The sequence below is a fragment of the Tachysurus fulvidraco genome, chromosome 6 (assembly GCF_022655615.1).
Source record: "Tachysurus fulvidraco isolate hzauxx_2018 chromosome 6, HZAU_PFXX_2.0, whole genome shotgun sequence".
Classification (NCBI taxonomy): Eukaryota; Metazoa; Chordata; class Actinopteri; order Siluriformes; family Bagridae; genus Tachysurus; species Tachysurus fulvidraco.
Window position 1 is genome coordinate 8086250 of NC_062523.1, and position 24525 is coordinate 8110774.

Genomic DNA, 24525 nt, shown 5'->3' on the forward strand with positions numbered 1-24525 from the left:
GTCATGCAGGCCTGGGCTGGCACGTTAGCTCTTTGGGTGTTGCTTGTGCTACACTAACCTCCACCCTGCAAAATCCTAAACTCAGTATCCATAACAGGACCTCAACCTTCAAACCGTGAAAACAATCCAGCAATGAATATTTCAATCAAGCTGATATTCAAGTTCTTTAAATGATGCTGTCAACTATTTATTTTTATTTTTATTTTGATTGAGCCATGCAAAGCACACTGTATTCCAGTTGACACCCAACAGCAGGATAATTAGGTAAAGTGTAGTTCTTTGTGGTCTTACTTGTCCAGACACATTCAAGTAGGACTTGTTCACAATAATAACAGGAAACTTCTACAATAAAAACCTAAATAAATGTCCAAATTAAACTATATAAAAAAATAAAATGAAGGAACTGGAATCTATGAAACCCAACACATGACTATAATATTCTCTATTATTGCTTAGAAATGCCTCATTAGACAAGGCAAGGCATCAGATTAGTTTTACACACCGTCACGTTACACTAGATCATATGACATTTCCTCATATGACATTTCGCAGTGTCCTAGATTTTGTTGCTTATGTTTCCTGGCAGCACATCATGTATTTCCACATTAGACTTAATTAAAATGTTTCTTAAACACAGAAATGTATAAACCATGACACTGTAACTCATCATTAGTATTGAATCAGCACCACTGTAGCCAAGTTAACCGTGACAAGTTACTGTCTATAATTTGTAGTGTTCAGCAGCTGTCCTCATTTGGAAATAGGTTACTAAATTTCTTGAACATGTGTTTCTCAGTATAATAGTCTTAACTTTATTAATATTACAATTACAAGCAGAATTCCTCAATGATTTCTAAAGATTAGGTTTATTTCAGAGCGCACAGAGAGCACTAGAATATGTGTCTACAAACAACATCACAAACTTGAACAATTAATAGCATTCAAATACAAAAACTATAATTTGCTGCCACAAAGAAGCCTTTATAAAAGTGTTTGCTGAGAACAAAGTAAGAGTTTCAAGACTGTATTACTCTGAAAGGAAAGGTGTCTCTGATATACTAATCCAACCACATTGTAAGAGTGCTAATAAAAGAATGATGCCAGTCTTTCCATGTTTAATCTCAAAACATCCGTAAGTTGCTTACTTTCATATAACTTTCTTATGGCAATAATTCCAGAGTTTAATATTTATTCTATAGTTTTTATTAGCAGTAGCCAGTGTATGAATTAGGATGCTTTTACATATGCAGTGTTTACTGAAACAGCAGTTTTTGTGGTGTGTCCACTCCACACATACACACCTAGAGTGATATATACGGTGGATGTATTTGCAAAACATTGTAGACTGGTTATGTATATAATCATTCAAAGTGATTTATTTAGCTCCCCAATCTCTGTGCTTGGGTAATATTGATGATTCCTGCATGCATTAAGCAACAGTTCATCTATCGTTATCTCATTCTCGTTTTATGACTAATAGAAAAAATAGTTTTACAAGATTTTACTTCATTCCACTTAGCCAACTTGTTTTCTTACTTCCTTTTCAATTTAGTTGGGGCAGTGGTGGCTCAACTGGTTAAGGCTCTGGGTTGTTCATCAGAGGTTCAGAGATCAGACTTATTTTCTAATACTGCTTCCTACAATGTAACATCAAGACAGCCATACATATAATACACCACTGGAAACCTCAACTCAACGCTCTCTACAACTCTGAAACACTGCAAAGGTCGGTATGCTTATGTGTGTGTTTGTATGTTTAATACATAACATAAATAAATCTATAATTAAATATTAAGGACACAGCTGTCAACAATTTACCACAAATATCTAGCATGTGTTGGATGACCAGGTTTTAAATAGAGCGATTGTAGGGTTGCGCTGTGGGGCATCGGGGACGCTTGCTCGCAAACCTAGAGGAAATCCTGACTAGTAAATCTACCCAAACTTACAGGCAAACTGAGAAAAATGTTTTTTTACACTGAAATCTAATGAGGCAAACAGCCCTGACTCTCAGGATGAATCAGAGTGGGATTAAGTGATGTGAACTCCTCTGACTTGGCTTGATCAGTCAACAAACATAAAATGGACCATTAGGTGACAAAACCTGTGGGACCATTTGGTTTTCTCCTCACTTGAAGGAGGATAAGCCCCTCCACCACGCCAAGGTATGGTCCCAGTAGAGAGGTTTGTTTCATGTATTACTGCCCTTAAGAAAAAAAACATCTTCCATGTAATCACCAATATAGGTGAGCAAAAGAAGACCATAGAGATTGTAATAAAGGATTTCACACAGACCTCTTCTTGGTCTGGAGATTACGTACGCACAGGTTGACCGATATCACGCCTGAGTGAAAACAGAAAATAAGCAACTCACTTTAACAACTCATTTAATGTTTATAATCTGCTCTCATTACTAGATTGGTAAAATGAGAAAACTCACCGCAGTATTTTATTAACACGCTGAAACAATTCAAATTTCCAAAAGAGAAAACAGCAAACCCCAGCAACGAGGGTCAGGATGAACAGAGTCCAACAGGTTTTAGATTCTGTAGCTGCAATGACATTGAGAAAGTATTTTAGTTAGTTCACACAACACACTACATCAAGATTTCTATAATTTATCTTAAACTTGACACCACATGCTGCATCCACAAAGCTAACAGCATTGTAGATGACCCCACAAACCCTCACATTCTCTTTTTACACTTCTGCTATCTGGAAAAAGGCTTTGAAGCATTTAGTTCCACACAACCAGACTGTGTAAGTTTTTTCAGCTCAACCCATCAGGCCTCACACACACTTGATATAATCTCAGTTTATATGCGGTCTATGCATTCTCTATAATGCTGCTTTGCACATAATAATCCAATGCTGCTATTGTAGGTGTACATATACTAACACATTATTGAATAAATGTTGAAGGATGACGTAGTTATGTTTAATAAATAAACTGTGTGTATATGTGAACTGTGTCAACTATCAAGAGCATTTATTTACTGTTCCAGTGAAGGACAAATAATATACATACTTACAAGTTTCAACATGCATATAGAGGGAACCAACAGCTTCCCCGTATTGGTTAGACGCCACACAATAGTAAGGTCCGTTACTGCCAGGGGTCAGCGGAACAACCAGTCTGTTAACACCACTGGAACGAGTCTTGCTCAATGGAAAAAATCTAAATAAAATGTATTTGATAAATAATGGTAAGTGTGATTGTATAAACAGCACACTACACAGATAAACATCATACTGTCGGAAAAACTGGCTTCAAAATGCTTATTTTGCAAATCCTGTTTTTACTGATAACACTTATATGACTCAAGGCATTTATTAGCATTTAAACTGTTCTATTCCTCAATGGTGATAAAATGTACATTATTAGAGCAATGTTAATGCTACTAGGCTATGTACTGAAGACACACATCATAGAAAATACAGTATCACCATGATCGTGAAGAAAATGTGGAGTGTTTTGTGAATTTGGATAGTAATTGGATAGGATCCACAGGAACATTGCAGTAAAGATCAGGAACATATGACCAAGGAAAATATCAGAAATACATCAGCCATTGGAGTGATAGAGAACAGAGTGGTCTGACTTTAAGGCTAGATTCAGATCACATTATTAAAAATATACAGATTAGATTATTAACTCACACAAATCAACATTAGGATAAACGCAAAACCTATTTAATATAAGTTAAGTTAACTTTATTTGCTATAACTCTTAAAGCCATGTACAAACAAAACTGATGGCTGTCTTGGTAACATGAACATCAAACATTAAACCGAAATCCAAAACCAGGCTTGTGTTCAAGTTTCACACACATTTTTAACAACAAAGCTGCACCTGTTATATGATAAGCCATATAATATGCCTCATGTACGCTAAATATCTAAGTACTGAATTTTTCTTCTCATGGCAACTCAAAAACTATATCTGTGTTTATTTAAAGCTTCTTTGTGCTGATGTCTGTTGTTAAGAGTACTATGAGCAGGTGCAGCATTATTGTAAATATAATATGGTTTATGTACCTTACTGTGGCATTTTATGATTAACATACAAAGAAGACTCATCTCTGTTACCTGCCCCAGGTAAAGTTTGTAGGTTTTGGATTAGCGTCTGTATCACAGAGAAATTCACGGGTTTCCCCTTGATCACCTGCTGAACTAATATAAACCACCTGGGGAGGATCTGAGAGAAAAATGAAAGAAACGTTAATACTTTACACAATGTACCATTCAGTAAAACAGAATTAGGTGTAATATTTTTTGTGTTAAATCTGACTGCCCACATATTCCTTTTGTTTCAGTAAATAGTTATAAGCAAAAATAATGAACTTGTCATCTTACAGTGAATATCCAATGTGTAACTCAGTTCCAGTTTCTGCTTTAGGCCAGGGTCTGTGACTACACACTGAAACTTCTTCTGGTTTAGATCTTTAGATGCGGTTCCAAGCAGGTTGTTTTTAACAGTGTATCTATCTTCAGAGTCCACAGTGACAGTATTTTGTACTTTCACTGTGTTTAAAGCATCCAGACTCCACGACACTTCTGCTGCAGGCTTTGCATTGGCTGCAGTGCAGGTCACTAAAATCCCTTCAGTGTCTCCAGCAACAGCAGGAACATTAGTGCCCACAGTGACAACAGGAGGAACTGAAAACATGAACAAGAATAACAAAAATAAATAAATAATGTTGTTTAACTGATCTCTGGGTGAATATGTTTCATTAATATGTATGTCTAACCCTGTTCACTCGTGATTTAGAACAAGTTTTATTTATAGAACAGTGAAGACACTGTAGACTTGTTGTGATGGTAGGGTTTGACTTTAGAGCAGTGAACTTCACACTGCACAACTATTTCAGTCTGCAGTGGTGAAAACCATTAAAAGCCCATGTACGCTCAAGTTCAAGTTATCAGATCTGTTTTAGTTTACAACTGCATGCACTGTCAACAGCCTGATGTTTCATTTTCATATTTATCTAGTCTCAGCCATTTAAAAAATGTATGCAATTCCGTAATGGATTATAGACCCAATACCTGTTTTTTCCTAAACAATGCTCCCATTTGAGTTTGGTGCCTCTGACATTTTTTTCCACACAATATCTCATGAAGTATTTCTAGGTACAACCTTACTCATCAGGAATATAAATATTCATCTGGATTTTTAAAGCTGCTTTGAGGTAGTATTTATCGTTGAATGCAACATACAAATAAAATTCATCACAAGAGAATGAGATCCCTTTTTGTCCCATTTTAGACAAACCACCAGTGCTTATGAACAGAGTACAATGCATAATTAAATGTATTTACTCTACTACTTACTACTGTTACCAAATTCCTAAAATATAAGAAGTTTAATATTCTAAAGTCTCAAAATGATGCCTTTTCTATACTGCAAACATGAGCATTGGTAAAAGACGGGTCATCAGGTTCAATTTTCAACTGATTAAAATTCAAGAAAACGCACTAAAAGCTCAGTATTCAGAGATCAAGACAGATCTGACCCACTGGTGTCCTGCCACATAGTCTCACTGTTGTGTTAAATGGTTTCTAAGACCTGACTGAGTCTCTGTATCCAGGCCAGACTCACAAAGAGCTTGTTCTTTTTTGCACAATGCAACATATTAACCAAATTCATTTAATTGGTTTGCAGTTTGAGATGCATTATATTGAAGATAATGGACATGCAATGGACACAGTCATGAAAATGCTTGACATTAAAAAACATTTCTATACATTGTATAATGTATAACTTTTTTATACCTCTTGGCCTCTCTGAAACATATTATCTAGAGTACCATATATAATGTATTTTATGGCTGTGTGGACCCCCCAGACACATGCAAAATACATGGGTTTATCAGATCTACAAAGAATTTTACCTTGTACTGTGAGACGAATTTCTGTTTTATATGGTCCACTTGGAAATACGCTGAAGATGCAAGTGTAGATTCCTTCATCTAAAAGAGTAACATTACTTAGATGAATTGAGCCGTCCAGTACTTCCAAGTTCCCTGCAAATTTTACTCGATCCCTCAGTCCGTTTATGTATTCTTCTTTGCCACTAGAAGTTACAACCAGAAAATCTGTATTTGTTGGCTTTTTCTTTGTTCGTCTTTGCCACCTAATAGTTGTTAGAGGCTCTGTTGTCTCGATTGCTTCACAGAATAACTGCGCATCAACTCCTGTTGTCACAGTCCCATCCCGACCAATAACCTTTATGGCTGAAAAAAAAGGAGAATTTTTAATAATGAAATATGTTCACATCATGAGAATGAGCAAATTGTTGATTTCCTCCAGAGAGCTAATTGTGTGTTGTGTCAGAAACCATCCAGAATTCAAAAGGTAGCTGACTAGTTAGTGGAGTTTGGACTCAGCAATATCTCAAGATTAATGCAATTCAAGCATGGGCTGGGTCAATTAAGGACAACCAGAAACTTGTACCAAACCATATCAGTGTTATCTTTGCTGAAAGGGGGGACACTTTATATTAGTGCCCATGGTTTTGTAGCAGGATGTCCATCAAGTTAATTTACACTCACCAGTCACTTTATTTGACATTCATGTAGACACATTTATGCAGCTATCTAATTAGCCAATCATGTGGCAGCAGTGAAATGCAGACAAACACACAGATACATTCCAGCAGCTTCTGGTAATGTTTACATAAGCCATCATAACGAGGTGAAAAATGTGTGATCTCAGTGCTTTTGAGGGTGACATGACTTATTACCAAAAAACATTGGCTTGAGTATTTCTACAACTGCTCAACTCCCAGAATTTTCACACACACACAACAGTCTCTAAACATTAATCAGAATGGTGTAAGTAAGTAAGTAAGTAAGTAAGTAAGTAAGTAAGTAAGTAAGTAAGTAAGTAAGTAAGTAAATAAATAAATCAGGTGTGCAGCAGTTTTACAGATGGACATGGCAACAGTAACTCAAGTAAACACAGCTGTGGTAAGAAGAAACATCTCAGACTGCACAACAAGTCAATTCTTGAGACAGATAAGCAACAACAGCAGAAGACCATGACATGTTCCACTGAAGAACCAAGAACAGAAAGTTGAGGCTGCAGTTGGCATGGACTCTCTAAAACTGGACATCTAAAGAATGGTACACAGAGTCTGATCTGAAGATTTTTTTTATTTTAAATGAGGCACACATATAGTAGAATAATAGTATAACCTATACCTATAGTGGGGTTAGAATTGTGTGTGTCAGCATTCCATGCTGGTGGAGATAATGTAATGGTTTGGTGAATGTTTTTAAACATTGGTGCTGATCATTTGCCTGAGCAAAAACCTTAATCTGGTGTCACAATGACAAGGAGTTCGATGTCATTTCCAGTCACCAGCACTAAATCCAACAGCAGTGGGATGTGGCAGAACAGGAGATTCACAATATTCAAAGAAGTGCAGCTGAACAATTCCTAGAAAATGAGTGATGCAAATATTTTCTTGCAGAATCGATGCCAGAAAGAACTAATGGTGATTTGAGAGCAAAAGTAGACCACATCCAGTATTAGTATGTTGTTCCTAATAAACTGTTAATGGAGTGTAGATGTTATGGTCTGGTGTCCACATACATTTGGCACTAGACTGCAATTTATTTCACTTATTTGGAGAAGAAACATTTAGATAGTCAGGGTCTGCACCAAAAAGACACACTGTACACACACTGACAAACTCTGATGTGTGTACAGTGTGTCTTTTTGGTGCAGACCCTGACCACCTAACTGTTTCTTCTCCAAATAAGTGAAATAAATTGCAGAAGGATACAAGAAGGATAGTTTATGTTGTTTTAAAAACTCTTTAATATCTGAGGGAGGATTGCTGATATGTGAGGATTTAATGGCAGATAATCCTCATGTATCAGCAATCCTCCCTCAGATATTAAAGAGTTTTTAAAACAACAAACTATGCTTCTTGTATACATTATGATTATTGCTTTTTGTCCCAAACTGAAATAAGGTCCAGTTTCTCTTCTCTGTTCAGTCTCCACTTTCTGGATCTGTACAAAGCCATGAGGAGGTCAGAATCAGCAGGATCAAATGATTTAAAATGTAAAATATCATGTTCATAATAGATCAGTATCAAGAAAAGGGCAGTTTACAGTGAAAACCTCTTATTTACAGGAGAAATGTTTAAAAAATATGCATTTATTTTCCATGAGAGAAGAAAAAGTACATTGTTCTTTATTTAAAATAAATTGTGAAAATAATGAACATTTAAGTAAGAATCACAAATATAAATTAGATAAAATTGTCATAAGTTTTAAATTGATAAACAATTAAAACTAAGGGCATTGATTAAAACATCCACAAAGATCCACAAAACAATTGTTTCTGGAATTAGAGTGATTACGGTGCACCAGAAACCTGTTTTGGGGTCACCGCCAGAGACACTAAAACCTATGCTAAAAAATAAAAACACTAAAAACATAGCCATGGTGTAAGACAGGGGTGTCAAACTCAAATTCACAGTGGGCCAAAATATAAAACTGAGATAAAGTCACGGGCAAAACTGAATATTTATTGAAAATTTAACTGCAATTAACTGATATGTAATGTTCAACCTTTTTCATATGGAAACAAACTTTAGTTTTGCTTAAACACAGGATTTGGAACAACTCCTGTGTTCTTTCCCGAGTCAATAACTCCTGAGCTAAACGCTGTTACTACACAAAACGCGGTTGTAGCTGCCTCTCTACATTACTCCGATAGAAAAGAGGTGTTATTTGTGTAGTAACAGCGTTTAGCTCAGGAGTTATTGGCTCGGTAAACTCGAATCTGTGAATATGCGCCAACTTCCTGCTCCTTCAGTTTTCTACAGCACTGGAAAGCTGATCCTATATTAACACGGGTCCTACTTTCTTCGCTTTCTTTCTTTGTTTTTATCCTCCATGTCAATGCTAAAACCGCTTTCTACTAATGTCACACATGTGAACTGAACACTCTCTCTGCCCATATTGAAAAGCCCCGCCCCTTTCTGCTCATTGGCTACACGTTTGTTTTGATTTTGTTTTGCTTTTTGTTTATTATCAGCCCGACTCAGTTTTCTGAAGCATTTCTCAAAAATCGGAGACCCTGTCTTTAACGACTGTCAACAGAGAATTGGGGCGCTTGCTGTTCGTGACTACGCGTCAGTACAGTGGCAAGGCATTCTGGGATTTGTAGTATTAGCGGTGCATACGGCTAGCCAGCTGTAATGCACATTTGATATGATCTCGCGGGCCAAATATAATTACCAGAGTTTGACACCCAGAGTTTGGTGTGAGACATATAGGTCACTAACAGGCGGACCGCTGTCCGGGTCCGGACCCAGAAGCTGTCCAATACGGACCCGGGCCTACAGCCAAAACAAAAGGTTATGATGTAAAACTTGACGGGGCGCTTCTATTTTACCGCACAGCTTTTGCTGTGTGTTAGTGAAAACGCACAAACCAATTGCATGCGAGTTAAGCCATCCCATGTGATAACACTCAGCAAATCAAGTCTGTGCATTACTGCGACTCAACAGTGCAAGACAGAGAGAATTAGGGTAAAGTTGCACATGAAAGAGAGATAGCGATACATGTAGAAAACAAGGGAGTAGTGATGGCGAAGTGAAGCTTTCTTGAAGCAGTGAAGCTTTCAACCCAATTGTACCGGAAAAAGGTTCATTACTCGAAGCTTTTCAAATCAGAGCTCCATGAGGACCTCTGCTGGTGAAAGTGCTATCACAAAATGTTCCACAACCAAACAACGTATTAATTTTAGAAGCAAAAATTAATGGATTGACAAATTAAGGATAGATTAAATAAATGAATGAATCAATATATTAAATACAATAATGTATGTTATTATTGTATTTCTATAATTTACTATTTTACTTTTAATTATGCACAATGCACTTTGTTTAAATTTAACTTTTTGTACTATTTGTATGCAGCACAGCTGCAAATGCTTTGGTAATACAAATGTACAGTTTTTGTCATGCCATTAAAGCACACTTAAAATGAAATTAAGAGAGAGAGAGAGAGAGAGAGAGAGAGAGAGAGAGAGAGAGAGAGAGAGAGAGAGAGAGAGAGAGAGAGAGACTTTGTTCCTATTTTGATAAAATAACAGCAGCTCTTTTAAACCACTTAATTATATTAATAATTAAAACTGAAACAAGTGAATAAAATTAAAAGTAGGCTTTAACTTGGCTGTTGGCTACATCTTGGACAGATGATCTGTCTGACATTGTCATGCTTTGCACGAAAATGCCTCAACCTGGATGATGTATTATTATTATTATTATTATTATTATTATTATTATTATTATTATTATTATTATTGGCCAGCTGCTGGGAGCAAATCAAACACTGGATCTAAAAACAGATTAACGATAGACCTTGTCTCAAAAGTATAATGTGTGAACCATTTAAGAAAAGATCATGATATTAATCGGAGCACAAAAGGCTTTTCTTGCATTCCTCTTCATTTTTCAACTTATTACTACTATCCAATAAATATATATGACAAAATATACGACATTAAACCGTTTAATTGCCCAATGATGAGTGAAGTTACAAATATAGGCTTCACGACAAAACCATATATCCACTTTATTGGGCGAAATCAAACGAAGGTGTTCCCACATTTCAGAACGCGACCTTTTTGTAACAGGCTCCATTGACAACTCGCAACAATAAACTATCCTAAACTCGCTACACAGTAATAGAGTCCATGTAATACTACAATACAACACACGAGGGCGCGCCGCCGCGTGTCGCGCACAATTTTAATCCTTTGAATCAGATAAGGGAGAGAAACAGACGAGTGAGACGGAGAAATGGAGAGAAACAAATGAGTGAGATGGAGAAAGGGAGAGAAACAGATGAGTAAGACTGAGAAAGGGCGAGAAACAGAAAGGGAGAATAAAGAACAAATGGCGCTCTCCAAAAAAAGAAAAGTGGACAGCGAAAATAGAGCATTTAATCCAGAATGGACAGACTCGTTTCTGTTCATACTCCCCACTTCACACTAATCTAGTGTGTCTAATAAACCGTGGCACTTATTAAAAGTGCCAATGTGAAACGACATGAGACAAAACATAAAGGTTTTGAACAAACATATCCAGTCAAATCTGAAGACAGCGTCCCTGAGACATCTTTCCCAGGTCTGAGGGAACAAGCCCTATACAGTACATACAATAAATATTTTCAAAAAGTTTTTGAATTGTACAGAATTTATATGATTTGACAGTCAGGTATTGATTGCTTGCAGATGTTGATACAACTACTAGGGTACTTAAATATATATCACATTAACTAGTTAGACATTATGATCCTCCGGTCCTTTGCTTCAAGAAATTTTCTCTTACTGGACCTCTTTAAACTTTAGTTGAATACCTATGGTGTAAGAGGTGTAGTACAGACAAGAGACATTAGAAATACTATATAGCAAAACAAATTAGCCTATTCAGTAAAAAACATAAAAATACTCTATAACAAAAAATTTAGTCTATTCAGTAAAAAAAAACAGCTAGAGAGTTTCACACGATTGTTTCAACATCTTCAATTAATACTTTTGTTTAACAGATGTTTAAAGAAGGAGCTCCTACCTTTATTGCTGGCAAAACACAAAAGCAGCAGACAAAAACAGGTTAACCCCATACTGAAACACACCATCTTATATCATTCCAATAGACTGACCAGTGATCATAGTGTTTTTTGTTGTTGTATTGCGCATGTGCACAGCCTACTGGACTAGCGGTGGAACTATCTTTGTTCGTGATTGCTTTGGCATATTCCCTAACAGTAAAAAGTTTTAAGCCATCAGACTCATTAATAGCCAAGACGGTAATTATGAAATATTAAAAAAAAATGAAATGATACTTTTAACATTAATATGAATGTAATATCAGAAACTCACCGGTCACCTTAGTGAAAAACCTCAACAAAAAAGAGACATTAATACTTTACACAAATAACACTCAGTGAAAGAAATAAATGTGAAAGAAAAAATCCAGTTGCATATTAATGTTTATAATATACTATAGAAAATAATTTTGCTTTGCATTACTGCTTTTATAATGTGAAATGAATAAGGATAACCTTTCTTTACATTTAATACTATAGTTTTAGATGTCAAAATATTTGTGACTTTGTGAAAAAGCTGGTTTATGTATTTATCTGACTGCTTACACATTCTTTTTGCTTCAGTATATGCTTAAAAACTTCTGCTTAAAAATAATGAACTTGTCATCTTACTGTGAATATCCAATGTGTAGTTGTAACAGTTCCAGTTTCTCCTTTAGAGAACCTTCTTCTGGTTTAGATCTTTAGATGCAGTTCCAATCAGGTTGTTTTTAACAGTGTATCTTTCTTCAGAGTCCACAGTGACAATATTTTGTATTTTCACCGAGATGTTTAAATCACCCAGACTGTATATATAAACATACATTTTTAAATATAATCCAAATTCTATCCAAATTCTATATGCTCCCTCTTTTTATTAATAGTGAAAACATGGAACACCAGTGGAGCGTTTGCAGATATAATTGTATTTTGGGTCATCACTAAGGTCTTGTTTGTATTTCCATGTTGCTAATGGAAAACTCTGCCATCTGTTTGCACATTTCAGTGAACGCTGATGGCAGTAAAGAGAAGCAGAGGATCAGAATGGACATTCCCAAACTGGATGCTGTGTTTGTAGGTACAGGGGACCTATTTACTGCGCTGCTGTTAGCCTGGACCCACCACCACCCTAAAAACCTCAAAGTATGACACAACGCATTCTGTTCATTATTTTAGCTTATGGGTCATAGCTGTGGTCGATTCTATCAGATGCATTTCCTTAAAAGTAATAAATGTCAGTGGTGAGGCGATGAGTGAGATGGTGCTTCTCAGTTCTTTAAAAATGCTTCCTTAACAATCAGCAATCTGAGGGGAAAGAAATCAGACAGTAGTTGTTAACCAAAACAAAATACCCAAAAATGTTTTTATAAAGCTTAATTTTTAGCTAACATGCTTTTTTATAATGTATGGTAATGGTGAACTGATTAATATTGTGTAAGTTATTATAAGTAAATTACTGGGGTGTGATCTTGGCTTAGTGGTTAGCACGTTCGCCTCACAGGGTCGGGGTTCGATTCCCGCTTCCGCCTTGTGTGTGTGGAGTTTGCTTGTACTCCTCGTGCCTCGGGGGTTTCCTCTGGGTACTCTGGTTTCCTTCCCTGGTCCAAATACATGCATGGTAGGTTGATTGGCATCTCTGGAAAATTGTCCGTAGTGTGTGAGTGAATGAGTGTGTGTGCCCTGCAATGGGTTGGCACTCTGTCCAGGGTGTATCCTGCCTCGATGCCCGATGACACCTGAGATAGGCACAAGCTCCCTGTAACCCGAGGTAGTTCGGATAAGCAATAGAAAATGAGTGAGAGAGTGAGTGAGAACTTAAGCTCAGGGGCCCAGCAGTGGCATCTTGGTGGACCTGGGATTCAACCTTACAACCTTCTAATTGGTAGTCCAACACTTGACTACCACATCCCTACAATATATCAAATAATCAGCTAAATCTAGATCAGATTTAGCCAATTGACACAACTGAGTTAAATTTTATTTTTTATTACCAGTGTTTTATTTCTGCTTATATTGTATATAAGATATATGCTCATATCTCTATTTATCCGGGCTTGGGACCGGCACAGAAGTCACTGTGACCCCCATGGCTAGATTAATAGCAAATATGATGTAATATCATAAAAATGAAGCTTTATTTTGATATCTTTTTTTTTGTTGATAGGGAGAGCTGTTATTTACTAAAACAAATTTGAAAACATTTTATTAATTGTACAATTTATGTGCCTCAATGTTTCAGGTTCATGTGTGTACAGATGCATGACTGAGTTTTAGTTTCATTTCTTGGTAAACACAATTTGTACTATGCTGACATGTGGGTTGGGTTGTTGGGTTATATTTTGTAGCTAATATAAATATATGCCAGATATCTGTTTACTCTACAAATAGTATAAAATATAAGTGAATGAATTTAAACTCTAGGTATATTTTAAACTTCCTACAGTCATGCAAAAGTTTGAACATATCTTGTATTACCATTTTCTTGGTTAAACGTAAATAAATTGATTCTCAAGTTAACATACTATTGAATAACACTCACACACATCCACTTTTATGAGGAATAACTGTACACTTGCTTATTCATGCAGTTCACTTATTCATGCAATTCATGTGGCAGAAGCACAATACATAAAACAAACAGATACAGGTCAGGGGCCTTTGTTTTGTATAAAGAGCTAAAGAGACTGTTATATGGGAAATTCTCCATTGTAATGTTTGATAGGAAAGGTAACTGAGCTGTTGATCTGTATTTGCATGATTTTTTGTATTGTTCTGCTGCCACATGATTGTTTATGTTTAAAGTTGCAGTAACATCTACACTTATAATTCTGTGAAAGACTTAAATAGAAGCAACACAGTGCAAAACAAAGAGCTTCAGAAACACTTTGGGTCTCTACAGATAATTATAAACGTTTGTGGTGTTTTAACAGGCAGCCTGTGAGAAAACTGTTTCAGTGATGCAGCATGTCATTAAACATGTCTATTGCCTATGTCAAGGGTAAGACTAAAGTTTATCCCAGAATAACTCCCTTAGAACTATAAACCATCCCTAATAAAGAATGGGTGTGATAGAAACAGAGTACTGTGTGATTCTATTGATTAAAAGTTATACAAAGCTCTTGAATGAAACACTTTCATTTTCTCTCGTCAGACAGGCTGGTCCTGACCGGAGACCGAGTAAGGCTCAGCTGGAGCTGAGAATGGTGCAGAGTAAAGCAGACATTGAGGATCCTGCCATAACTGTTAATGCCATTGTACTCTAGAGTTTCACTTTCCTGTCATCAAGAGTGTGGCGGAGCCCTGACACACAAAAAGACACTCAAAGACTCATCTCACTTCAGATAACACAAATACATTATTATGTAAAACAGGAAAAACTTGGGTGAATGAATGACACATGACTCAAACACATGTAAAATTACAGGTCATCCAAATGCTAACCAAATACTAACTTAAGCCATGGTGGTTTTTGTGCTCGACTTCAGTATCAGTATAATAATGTGAATGAAAGAAAGTCCTGATCAGGAATTACTGTAACCAGTCTTTCAGATGTTTGCTGCTACAATGGAATATTTTTTAAAGAATTTAAAAGATATACAAACAATATTTCCTCATTTTAAAGTTAGACACCAGATCCTTATCGGAGTCCGCCATAAGTTTCACTTACAGTAATCTCATTGTTCTTCTGTCGTTCAAACCTTCTTCATTTCAACATTATCACACGATTCAATAACAAGAGTGGAGAAAGAAATTGTTATAAAATAAAAACAAAAACTAATTGATTTTTAATCCGTACCAGCAGTCAGAGAGCCAGTGCTGTCTTATGTGTTAACTGTTGCATCTCTCTTAAGTGCCTAATGTTAGAGTTGTAATTTGTTTATTGTTACAGTTGTGTTCTGTACATCTGTCATGGGTAAGGGTAAAATGCAGATACATATTGTTTACAACAGAGCACATAAAGAGTAATAGCCTACTAAAAAGGAAAGAAAGTGCTTATACACCGTTTGTGTATGGTTATTGAGTATTATTGTCTGTCTGATGCCATGAAAATGTTAATGTGTTACAGACAGTATTCAGCAATATATTTTCATTTTCTTTTGATGTGTTGTCATAAGATTGTGCAAAGTGAGTTTGTGGATATAGAGCTTCATTTATTTATTAAGAAGTCACTCTGGCAGTCATCGATAAACCGTTGGAAGATAACTAATTTCTATCTTTATTTGTGTTTTTACAGTTCTTTTTCAGCAATAAAACAATATATGTGCCACCAGAAGTCTCCGTCTCTTCTGTGTGTGCAACACATACATACACACTGTGAACTATATATATCTTGAATTTTTATTATATAACTTCTTTATATTATTCCTTATGTTTACCTTCTGTTCTATGTTTATGTTCTGTAAAGCTGCTTTGAGACAATGTCCATTGTAAAAAGCGCTATACAAATAAACTTGAATTGAATTGAATTAAAAAAATAAATCTTGCATCTGAAAAGAGGAATTTAGACCAATGGGCAACACTCCAGTTCTTGATGTTGTATGTGGTTCAGGAGTGGCTTAACAAGAGGAATACGACAACTGTAGCCAAAAACCTTGCCATGTTTGTGTGTGGTGGCTCTTGATGCCTTGACAACAGCCTCAGTCCATCCCTTGTGAAGTTCACCCAAATTCTTGGATGGATTTTGCTTGACAAACATCTCAAGGCTGCAGTTCTCTTGGTTTTGTTGTGCATCTTTTTCTTCCACACTTTTTCCTTCCACTCAAATTTCTGTTAAAATGGTTGGACACAGCACTCGGTGAACAGCCAGCTTCTTTGGCAATGAATGTTTGTGGCTTACCCTCCTTGTGAAGGGTATCAATGATTGTCTTCTGGACAACTGTCAGGTCAGCAGTCTTCCCCATTGTGTAGCCTAGTGAACCAAATTGAGAGACCATTTTGCTGGCTCAGGAAACCTTTGCAGGTGTTTTGAGTTGATTATCTGATTGTCATGTCACCATATTCTAATGATTTGAGATGAATTGGTTGTTTTTTGTTAAATGTGAGCCAAAATCATCACAATTAAAAGAACCAACAACTTAAACTTCAGTCAGTGTGTACTGAATTTATATAATACAAAAGTTTCACTATTTGAGTTAAATTACTGAAATAAATTAACTTTTCCACGACATTCAAGTTTATTAAGATGCACCTGTATATGATAAAATGTTTCATCATGTAAACCTCAAAAAAAGTATAAGATATGTCAATATCACAATTACCTCTGTTTATAAGATGATGATTAACTGTAGAAAATAGTGATGGTGAAATGAAGCTGATGATTGGAGGATCAGGGATCAAGGCCCAGCACAGCCAAGCCACCGCTGGGCCCCTGAGCAAAGCCTCCCTGCTCCAGGGGTGCTGTATCATAGCTCCTCAGTCGGGGTTTGTGAAGAAAATAATTCTGCTTTAATGTATATGTGGCAATAATAAAGGCTTCTATGCTCCGTACTGTTCTATTCTATTCTATTCTATTCTATTCTATCTGAATCATGGAACGATTCGTCACTCGAAGAATTTCAACACGATGCACATTAGTGCCATCTTGTGGTGAAAAGGTTGAATAGCTGCCTTTGCTTCTCAGCGGAACCAAGCTATTTTTAATGTACTGAATTACTGAATAAACTAATAAATGAGCCTTAATTTAATTTAGGAAAGAATTTATAAATCTGATGCATTAACTTGTACTGTACAAATTTTATGAATCTGCTTTGAACACCTGCAGCCTTATTCACACAAGGTCCTAGTACTAAACCTATGCTTGTGACCTGGGAGTCAACATTTTCTTGTGGGGAATGAATGATCTTTTTTAAAAATGACTTGTTGAACAGTGGGGCTGAGTTTCTTTACCGAACTGAGTGTCATTTTTCATCTTTCTAACTTTTCATGAAGTGTGATGGAAGAAGATACACAAAAAGTCATGCATCATTACAAAAGGTAATCTCTGGAAGTCACATTCGAAGGTAATGACATGGAAAAACTTATGGTTTAAAAGTTCTGTTACCTGAATCTCCTGAAGCCACCTTCCAAAAAAATCTAAAATGTGTAAGAGAATGACAACAGGTAATCAGATGGTCTCCAATTCACTTCATGGACGTCTTGGAGAGAGTTTAAAAGCGGCAAATTTGTGAATCGAATGAAATAGATAGTACATCTAATATAGTACATCTTTGTAAACAGTGTGACCGAGATGCTTGAGTTAATGAGCAATCAAGTAGAACAGGTATAGTGCAGGATGGAATCACTCAAAAAGAAGAATTGTGCATTTTGTGATAAAATGAGTGGAATATATGAGTGGCCAGTATTCAGTAACAGCTAGGAGAAAATATTTGGAAAACTGACTTATTCCACAAAGTTTCTCCTTACAAAACAGACCAGCTCTTCTACACTAGTGCTGCACGATTAATCATATCGCAATCGCGATATCAAGCCTATGCGATTATACAACACAAAATGCTGCGATTTTATGAAATTAATAAATAATAAATAAATGCATGTGTGGACATGACAACCCATTCTCTCTGAAAGCTGTCTCTGAAACCTCCCCCACACACACACATTATATACACACACACACACATTATATATATATATATATATATATATATATATATATATATATATATATATATATATATATATACGTATATATACATATATATTGGTTCTTATACATATTGGTTCTCAAGGAAAATGCCCCCCCCACACACACACATTATACACACACACACACACACACACACACACACATTATATATATGTGTGTGTGTGTGTATATAATGTGTGTGTGGGGGGGGCCTTTTCCTTGAGAACCAAGCAAGTTAACTCATGATACCATTTGTTTATTATATCGCATATCGCAATATTGACCTCAATAATCGCCATATAACATTTTCCCTAAATCGTGCAGCCCTATTCTACACGCTCAACATTGTCCATAAACTGGCTTCACACTCTGAGGAAACTCACTTTCATGCAATGTCTGAGATAACATTTACAGGAGAGATGCAAGAACCATGGCCATTCTCAAAGGAATCAAAATTATTTTCAAATTTCAATCAAATTAAGTTTATTTGTATAGCACTTTTAACAATTGACATTGTCTTAAAACAGCTTTACAGAAAATTAACATAAAACAAAAGGTTAATATAAAGAATAATATAAAGATTAATATAATACAAAAATTCAAGATTAATATTAGATATATTTAAATATGTTTGCATTTATCCCCAATGAGCAAGTCAGGTGAGTCAGGCAGCAGTGGCGAGGAAAAACTCCTTTGAATGGTAAAGGAAGAAACCTTGAGAGGTACCAGATTCAAAGGGGAACCCATCCTCATTTGGGTGACACTGGAAAAAAATTAGATTTTTGAAGATTTAATGCAAAGTACCAGGAATGAATAGCAGTAATAAACTTTGGCCTGAACAAGCAAGAAAGAACAGGAAGGAAGCGGGTGTCAGTTGCCCCTCTGTGAATGTTGACGATAAGAGCAATTCTGCAAAAGAGGAGTTAGTCTGAATGATATCTTATCACTTGTTTCTCTTATCACAAGATGATATTGTGACACATCTCATCACTTGTTTTGTACTAAAAGTGTTCAAGGAAAGTTCTGAATTTGAAGCATTTCCACGAAGCATAATACAAGGGGTCATTACCTTGATATGCACAGATAAAGAACATTTAGAAAACTGTGAAAACATGTGGACTGGTTGGGCAAACTCCCATGAACCCTCCAGCAACCTGGCGAGGGTATAGAGATGGTCCAGTGTTCCACGAGTAGTAAAGAGTCCAGCATCTCTCGAGGAGTTGGGTTCGAGAGCCCAAGCTGTGTGTGGAGGCGAGCCCAACTACAGTATCTCTAGTCGGTATCTCTCAACCTCCCGCACCAGATCAGGCTCCCCCACAAAAACCGGCCTACACAACAGCTGTAGGTCAAACATCCTCATCTTACAGTAGCTATGATATTGAAATTTTAGTTAATGTGTTAAGTCACAGCAGTTGTGCTGGGGCTTGTTTACAAAGTGTGCACTATGTAGCATGGTGAAATGAGACACAGGAACACAAATGCAGAGACAGGAAGTGGTGGGAAAATTTCCGTGCCTTTATTGCACTTTTTTGTGAGTGCAAAGAGTGCAATGGTGCAGGTGAAAGTTCAAGTTGGCCCTGGAGGTGCAGGTGAAGTGCAGCAGCTGACCAGTTGTGTGGGTGAACTGAGGAGTGGCAGACGTCTGGCAGGCTGGAGAGTTCCTTGGTTGCTTCACTCCAGAGAATATGCAGAGAAAGTGGGGAGAAACGATATCCACCATGAGTCATCTATAGATAATCTATTATTATATTATTAATCTCTTACTAAATCTCTTATTAAAGCCTTCCTAGCTCGCCTACTCTCGGAGGGTGAAGAGTTAGAAGCCGCTCCTGATTGACTCCTCTGGTTTTGGCATGCTTTCTCTCACACCGCCTCATATCCACCCTCAGTGGCACTGGCCGGCGAAGATGAAATGCTGCTGTTTCTTTAAAATCACAGGAACAGTGGGGAAGAGAGCTCTTTGCTTTCAGTGTCCTTGTTTGTTAGAATTAAGGTATAACAGTGTCCTTGTTTGTTAGAATTAAGGTGCATGTAATAAGCGTAAGCGTTTCCAATAGCTCTGTAAAAAGAGCAAATCAAATTCGAGCAGAAGAAGAAAGAGGAGAATTGAAAGCTTCATGAAGGCTTATCAGGTAATCAGTTCTCAAACTGGGGGCAGCAAGCCTGAAATGCGAAGGTGCTCTTTCTCATTTTTTAGGAAAAATATGATTTGATTGAATCTAATAATAATAATAATTTACAGGGTTTGGGGTTCAGTTCCCTCCCCTGCCCTTTGTGCTCACCATTAGCATTTTTGCCTGTTATGTCAATTTGAAAATTTGTGTTTGTAACTTTAGATTACAGTACTGCTTTTTAATCTTAATTTGGTACATACACCGTCTGTCTGCAACTTGGTGGATCAGATGCTTTTTGTCAGTGATGGCTATTAGTTTTTATTTTTTAAGTGAAATTGTAATACTGTAGTATACATAAAATCCTAGAAAACTGTGTGCCTCCAACTTTGGAGAAGGCCCATGCAGTACATGGGTGTGATGGACAGGTGTCCACATAGATTTGGCCATGTAGTGTGCTGTTACATATTTATGTGATGATTGTTAATTGTGCAGAGAGACTCAGAGAAACAGGGAAATTGTTGCTGACAAACTGGCAGCATATCTCGAACAGCCAGTCATTAATGAAGAAGAGCTGATCTCCAGGGCAGCTGCAGACGCTGCAGAAGCAGGATAAACACCAGCATGAGAAAGAGGAACAGCAGGCAGCGAAGTTGAGGAGTATTGCTGAACACAGTGAAGCTGTGGTAAACTCCAGTTTTGGTAAATATGTTATATAACTAACTAGGAAACTAACAATAAGGAATCAATATAAGACAGTATTTTTTACTTTTAATGTTTTGATGGTTTACATTTCAATTGGTTTCTGTTACTTGGTTACATGTTTTTGGGGCATGTCAGTTTATTTTTGTCTCCATATATAATTTTAGGAAAAACAGCTGCAGTGCAAGAAGCAAGAGGAGAAACAGAAGGCTGCTGAGATGCTTGAAGCAAACAAAGCATCAGATCTCCTTTTCCATCAAGAGCAGAAAATCAAGGCCCAGAAAAAGAGAGAGACAGCCAAAATGCTACAAGACAGTTATGTCTGTCATATGGTGTCAGCTCGACGTTGTTTACTTTAGTTTTACTTAAAGACTTTATTTAACATAACTACATTTCTGATCACTTTTGTTTGCAACTAGACTGAGAAGCATGCACAGAATAAGCTCAATAAATAACAGAGCCTTGTCTTAAAGGGTTGTTACCATAAAAGACTAAAACTAGGAATACAGTGAAAATACTCTGTGTAAAAGTTTGATATTAACTATTCTCTACACATTTAAAATCAGCTCTTAGTGTGATATTCTATAAATATATTGTATAGGATATCACATTCAGAGCACCGAATCCCAGCAATTTTAATTTCCTGTCAGGGAAAGCAACTTTGGACAGGCTTTGTGACAAAAGGTCATGAAAATTAAATGAAAGATGAAAAAAAATAACTGTATTGTACATAATACATTGTACATAAAAATGGCACTTAGCCCTATTATTATAATTCAGTTTACATTTACGAACAAATATCTTGTTGGCTGCTTGTTTTAAGAAGAGGCCCTAAATTTTTAATCTAAAATTTCTAGTGAGTGCATTTTAAAGTCTGTTATCTTTAAACATGAACAATCACAAACTTAAATGCAACATATCATAGCCCCATGAGGTGTCTGATTGTGAACAGACTGACAGGCGAATTAATGTGTCACTTCCAAATGTATTGACACATTCTTGTGTTTAAAAATGTTTCTTTAATATTCATACTATATCTCGTTTTAATTCTGACCTCTGGATGCCCACAACTCCGTGCCAAATGCGACCATTGGTCTGTCCCCTTTCCATGCCGCTTACAGATATCAACCTCCTCTGTTCACTTTTCAGGAGCTAGAGGCTTTGGTCGCCACATTACTCAAGTCCTCCTGTCGATATACTTCCTGGGCTAAAAATACCACCATCACGTCGACCAAAGTGTCTGGTTGTCGAACTGTGACTTAACCCTCAAAGATTGCTTGCCGGAAGCTTTTCTTGTTCCAAGGGTTTCTGTACACACTGCAATTTTCTGTTTCCCTGCCCCTGTGTGTCTGTGGGTATTTTGAATGCTTACACTGTGCATGCTGAGTGTATTGAGACTGTGTGTTCTCCTTACCACTCATTAAACCCCTCTACTGAAGTTCTGTCTGTTGTCCTGAATTTGGGTTCAACCTGCAAACTATGACAAAATTTTGTCCCTGAATAAAAATTAATTAATTTACGAAGAAAATGCACATTTCATGTGATACATCCAAACAAAATATCCTTAAAATAAAGCTAATGAGTTGTACAAGTTTTGGCGGTTGTCATTTCTGCCCCTACAAGACTGGAGTGTTGAGCTGAAGTAGTGCATGTGAAGCCCCTCTTCTCAGGATGTGGTAAACAATTTTGTAACTCAGGAAACTGCCATGGACGAACACCACTACAGAAATGTACATTTGGTCTGTCTTTATTTTATTGAGGCTAGTTTCACCATTTCTCTTACAGCAAATTGTATTGTATTAAAAGGTGCTGAACTTAATGTATCTTGGTATATAGGTTTATATGTACATTACTGTTCATCTATTCTTATGTAAAACTTGTTCAGTGTTTGATCTACGGTTGTAAATATGAGCGAGAGAGATCCCTACAGCCTGAAAAACAATGTACTGTTGCACCTTACAGCTGATAAAATAATTTTTTCCCAGGAAATGCCTGTTTCAATGAAATAATTTTGGTTTGTGAGTCAAGAACTCACCTATATGCATCGCCAGTACATCTCAGGGCACTATACATATATTCACCTACAGTGCTCAATAATAGTGTATATGTAAAAAATTATATGTACAATATTTTACAATAATATTCACTTCAGAAATTCAGTACAAATTATTATTAACTTTCAGACAGTGATAAATTATCTTATTATAATCCTCTTTTAAAGATTAAATTGTTTATGAGAAAGTTTTTTTTTTTTGGACACCTACAGTATGAACTTTCATCTGCTCTCTCTTGTCCTTTTTTCTTAACTTCTGCTTCCGCTTGCTCTGCAGTGTCTCTAAAACCAATCATCTTTTAATTTCTACTTTAGCTACTACACAATGTGTAAGACTCATCTTTAATCAACTGACATCATCATCATCATCAACATCAGAATGCAGTATTTGGTGTTCATCATGTTTTGGTTGTCTTGTGCAGGTATTTAGTTTTCACTTGTTTGGGTGTGTTTTGCTGATTGAGGGTCTGATGACTATTTATGTGAGTAGTGTATTTCAAATATAGCCAAATATAGTACCCACATTTTATTGGCACAACACAGCCAAAATGACATTTTAGTTATAATGTCTGGGTGTACAAACACATTGGTATTTTTATACTTAAAAATACATACAGTAGGTATACTAAAAACCACCATGGCTTTAGTTTTTTGGTGCATGTATATGTTTACTGCAATAATATTAAATTCCTTTTATGTAATGAAGGGATATAATTTATCATTGCGTTTTAATCCCGAACTATTATAATGCTGAGTCATTATCACAATTCAATTGTAACAAATGAACAGACAAGCGTACAAAAGTGTAGTTGGAAAAAACAATTACAAAAAGAAATTAATGTTTTATTATAGTAACATAAAACAATGTTGGTCTCTAGATTGTAGCAATTAAGTATATATGGTATAAGAAATTCTTTATTTGTTTTATCTTCAATTCTACACAAACACTGTTATTGTATGGCATCTATTTTCTGCTCTACAAACTGACTAGCTATAAGGGAATTAAAATTTTTTTTTAATGGGTGTTAAAAAATTGCAAGCTTTATGCAAATATTCAATATTTCTCAGTTTTAAGTGAATGATTTAATAATATAATCCATGCAGACAAATTACATTTTATGCAGTAAAATACCTGCACAAACAAACTGGCTTCTAGATTGGTCTACAGATAATAATCATTTCATTATTCACCGTACAGATGTGGTTATTTATTTATTTGATTGTTTGCTTGTTTGTTTAAAAATTTAAATCTAGCATGATTGTGCTCACAGTTCCAAATGAAAATTGCTGTCATATAGCTTATATGCAATATAAGCAAGCAAGTAAATGTTAAATGTTGGCTTTACTTTTTTACCCACAGATTGTACCAAGGCATTTGAGAACAATACTCAAAACCAGATGAACAGAAATGTTACAAAGGGAGAG

The 24525-nt window shown here is 36.2% G+C and overlaps 2 protein-coding genes and 1 long non-coding RNA gene across 4 annotated transcripts in view; all 3 read right to left on the reverse strand.

The window, feature by feature from the left end:
* LOC113663951 (protein CFAP210-like) overlaps window positions 1-24525 on the reverse strand; it is a 169818-nt gene that overhangs the window by 46671 nt on the left and 98622 nt on the right. The gene's annotated exons all lie outside the window — the stretch shown is intronic.
* On the reverse strand, window positions 1188-11934 carry LOC113640950 (nectin-4-like). 2 transcript variants are annotated; one of them, XM_027143501.2, is made up of 7 exons: window positions 11597-11706; window positions 5892-6233; window positions 4357-4659; window positions 4090-4198; window positions 3033-3178; window positions 2441-2552; window positions 1188-2344 (listed from the first exon to the last, which is right to left on the reverse strand). In XM_027143501.2, exons 1-7 carry the CDS (start codon window positions 11661-11663, stop codon window positions 2314-2316), a joined length of 1110 nt encoding a protein of 369 aa, XP_026999302.2. In that variant the 5' UTR covers window positions 11664-11706; the 3' UTR covers window positions 1188-2313. The 2 variants fall into 2 exon arrangements, with proteins under 2 accessions (XP_026999302.2, XP_047671378.1); XM_047815422.1 differs by lacking the exon at window positions 3033-3178 and having other exon boundaries at window positions 1188-2552; window positions 11597-11934.
* LOC125141538 lies at window positions 15805-17051 on the reverse strand. Its single transcript, XR_007140956.1, has 2 exons — window positions 16871-17051; window positions 15805-16521 (listed from the first exon to the last, which is right to left on the reverse strand). It is a non-coding gene; the product is annotated as an uncharacterized LOC125141538 (long non-coding RNA).

Excerpts from the sequence above, each read along its gene's own strand:
- LOC113640950 (XM_027143501.2), bottom strand. The coding sequence starts at position 11,663 with ATGGTGTGTTTCAGTATGGGGTTAACCTGTTTTTGTCTGCTGCTTTTG. Across the intron at positions 4,199-4,356 it reads TTACACATTGGATATTCACT|ATCCTCCCCAGGTGGTTTAT; the intron begins GTAAGATGACAA and ends TTTTTCTCTCAG. Across the intron at positions 2,553-3,032 it reads CTATATGCATGTTGAAACTT|CTACAGAATCTAAAACCTGT; the intron begins GTAAGTATGTAT and ends ATGTCATTGCAG.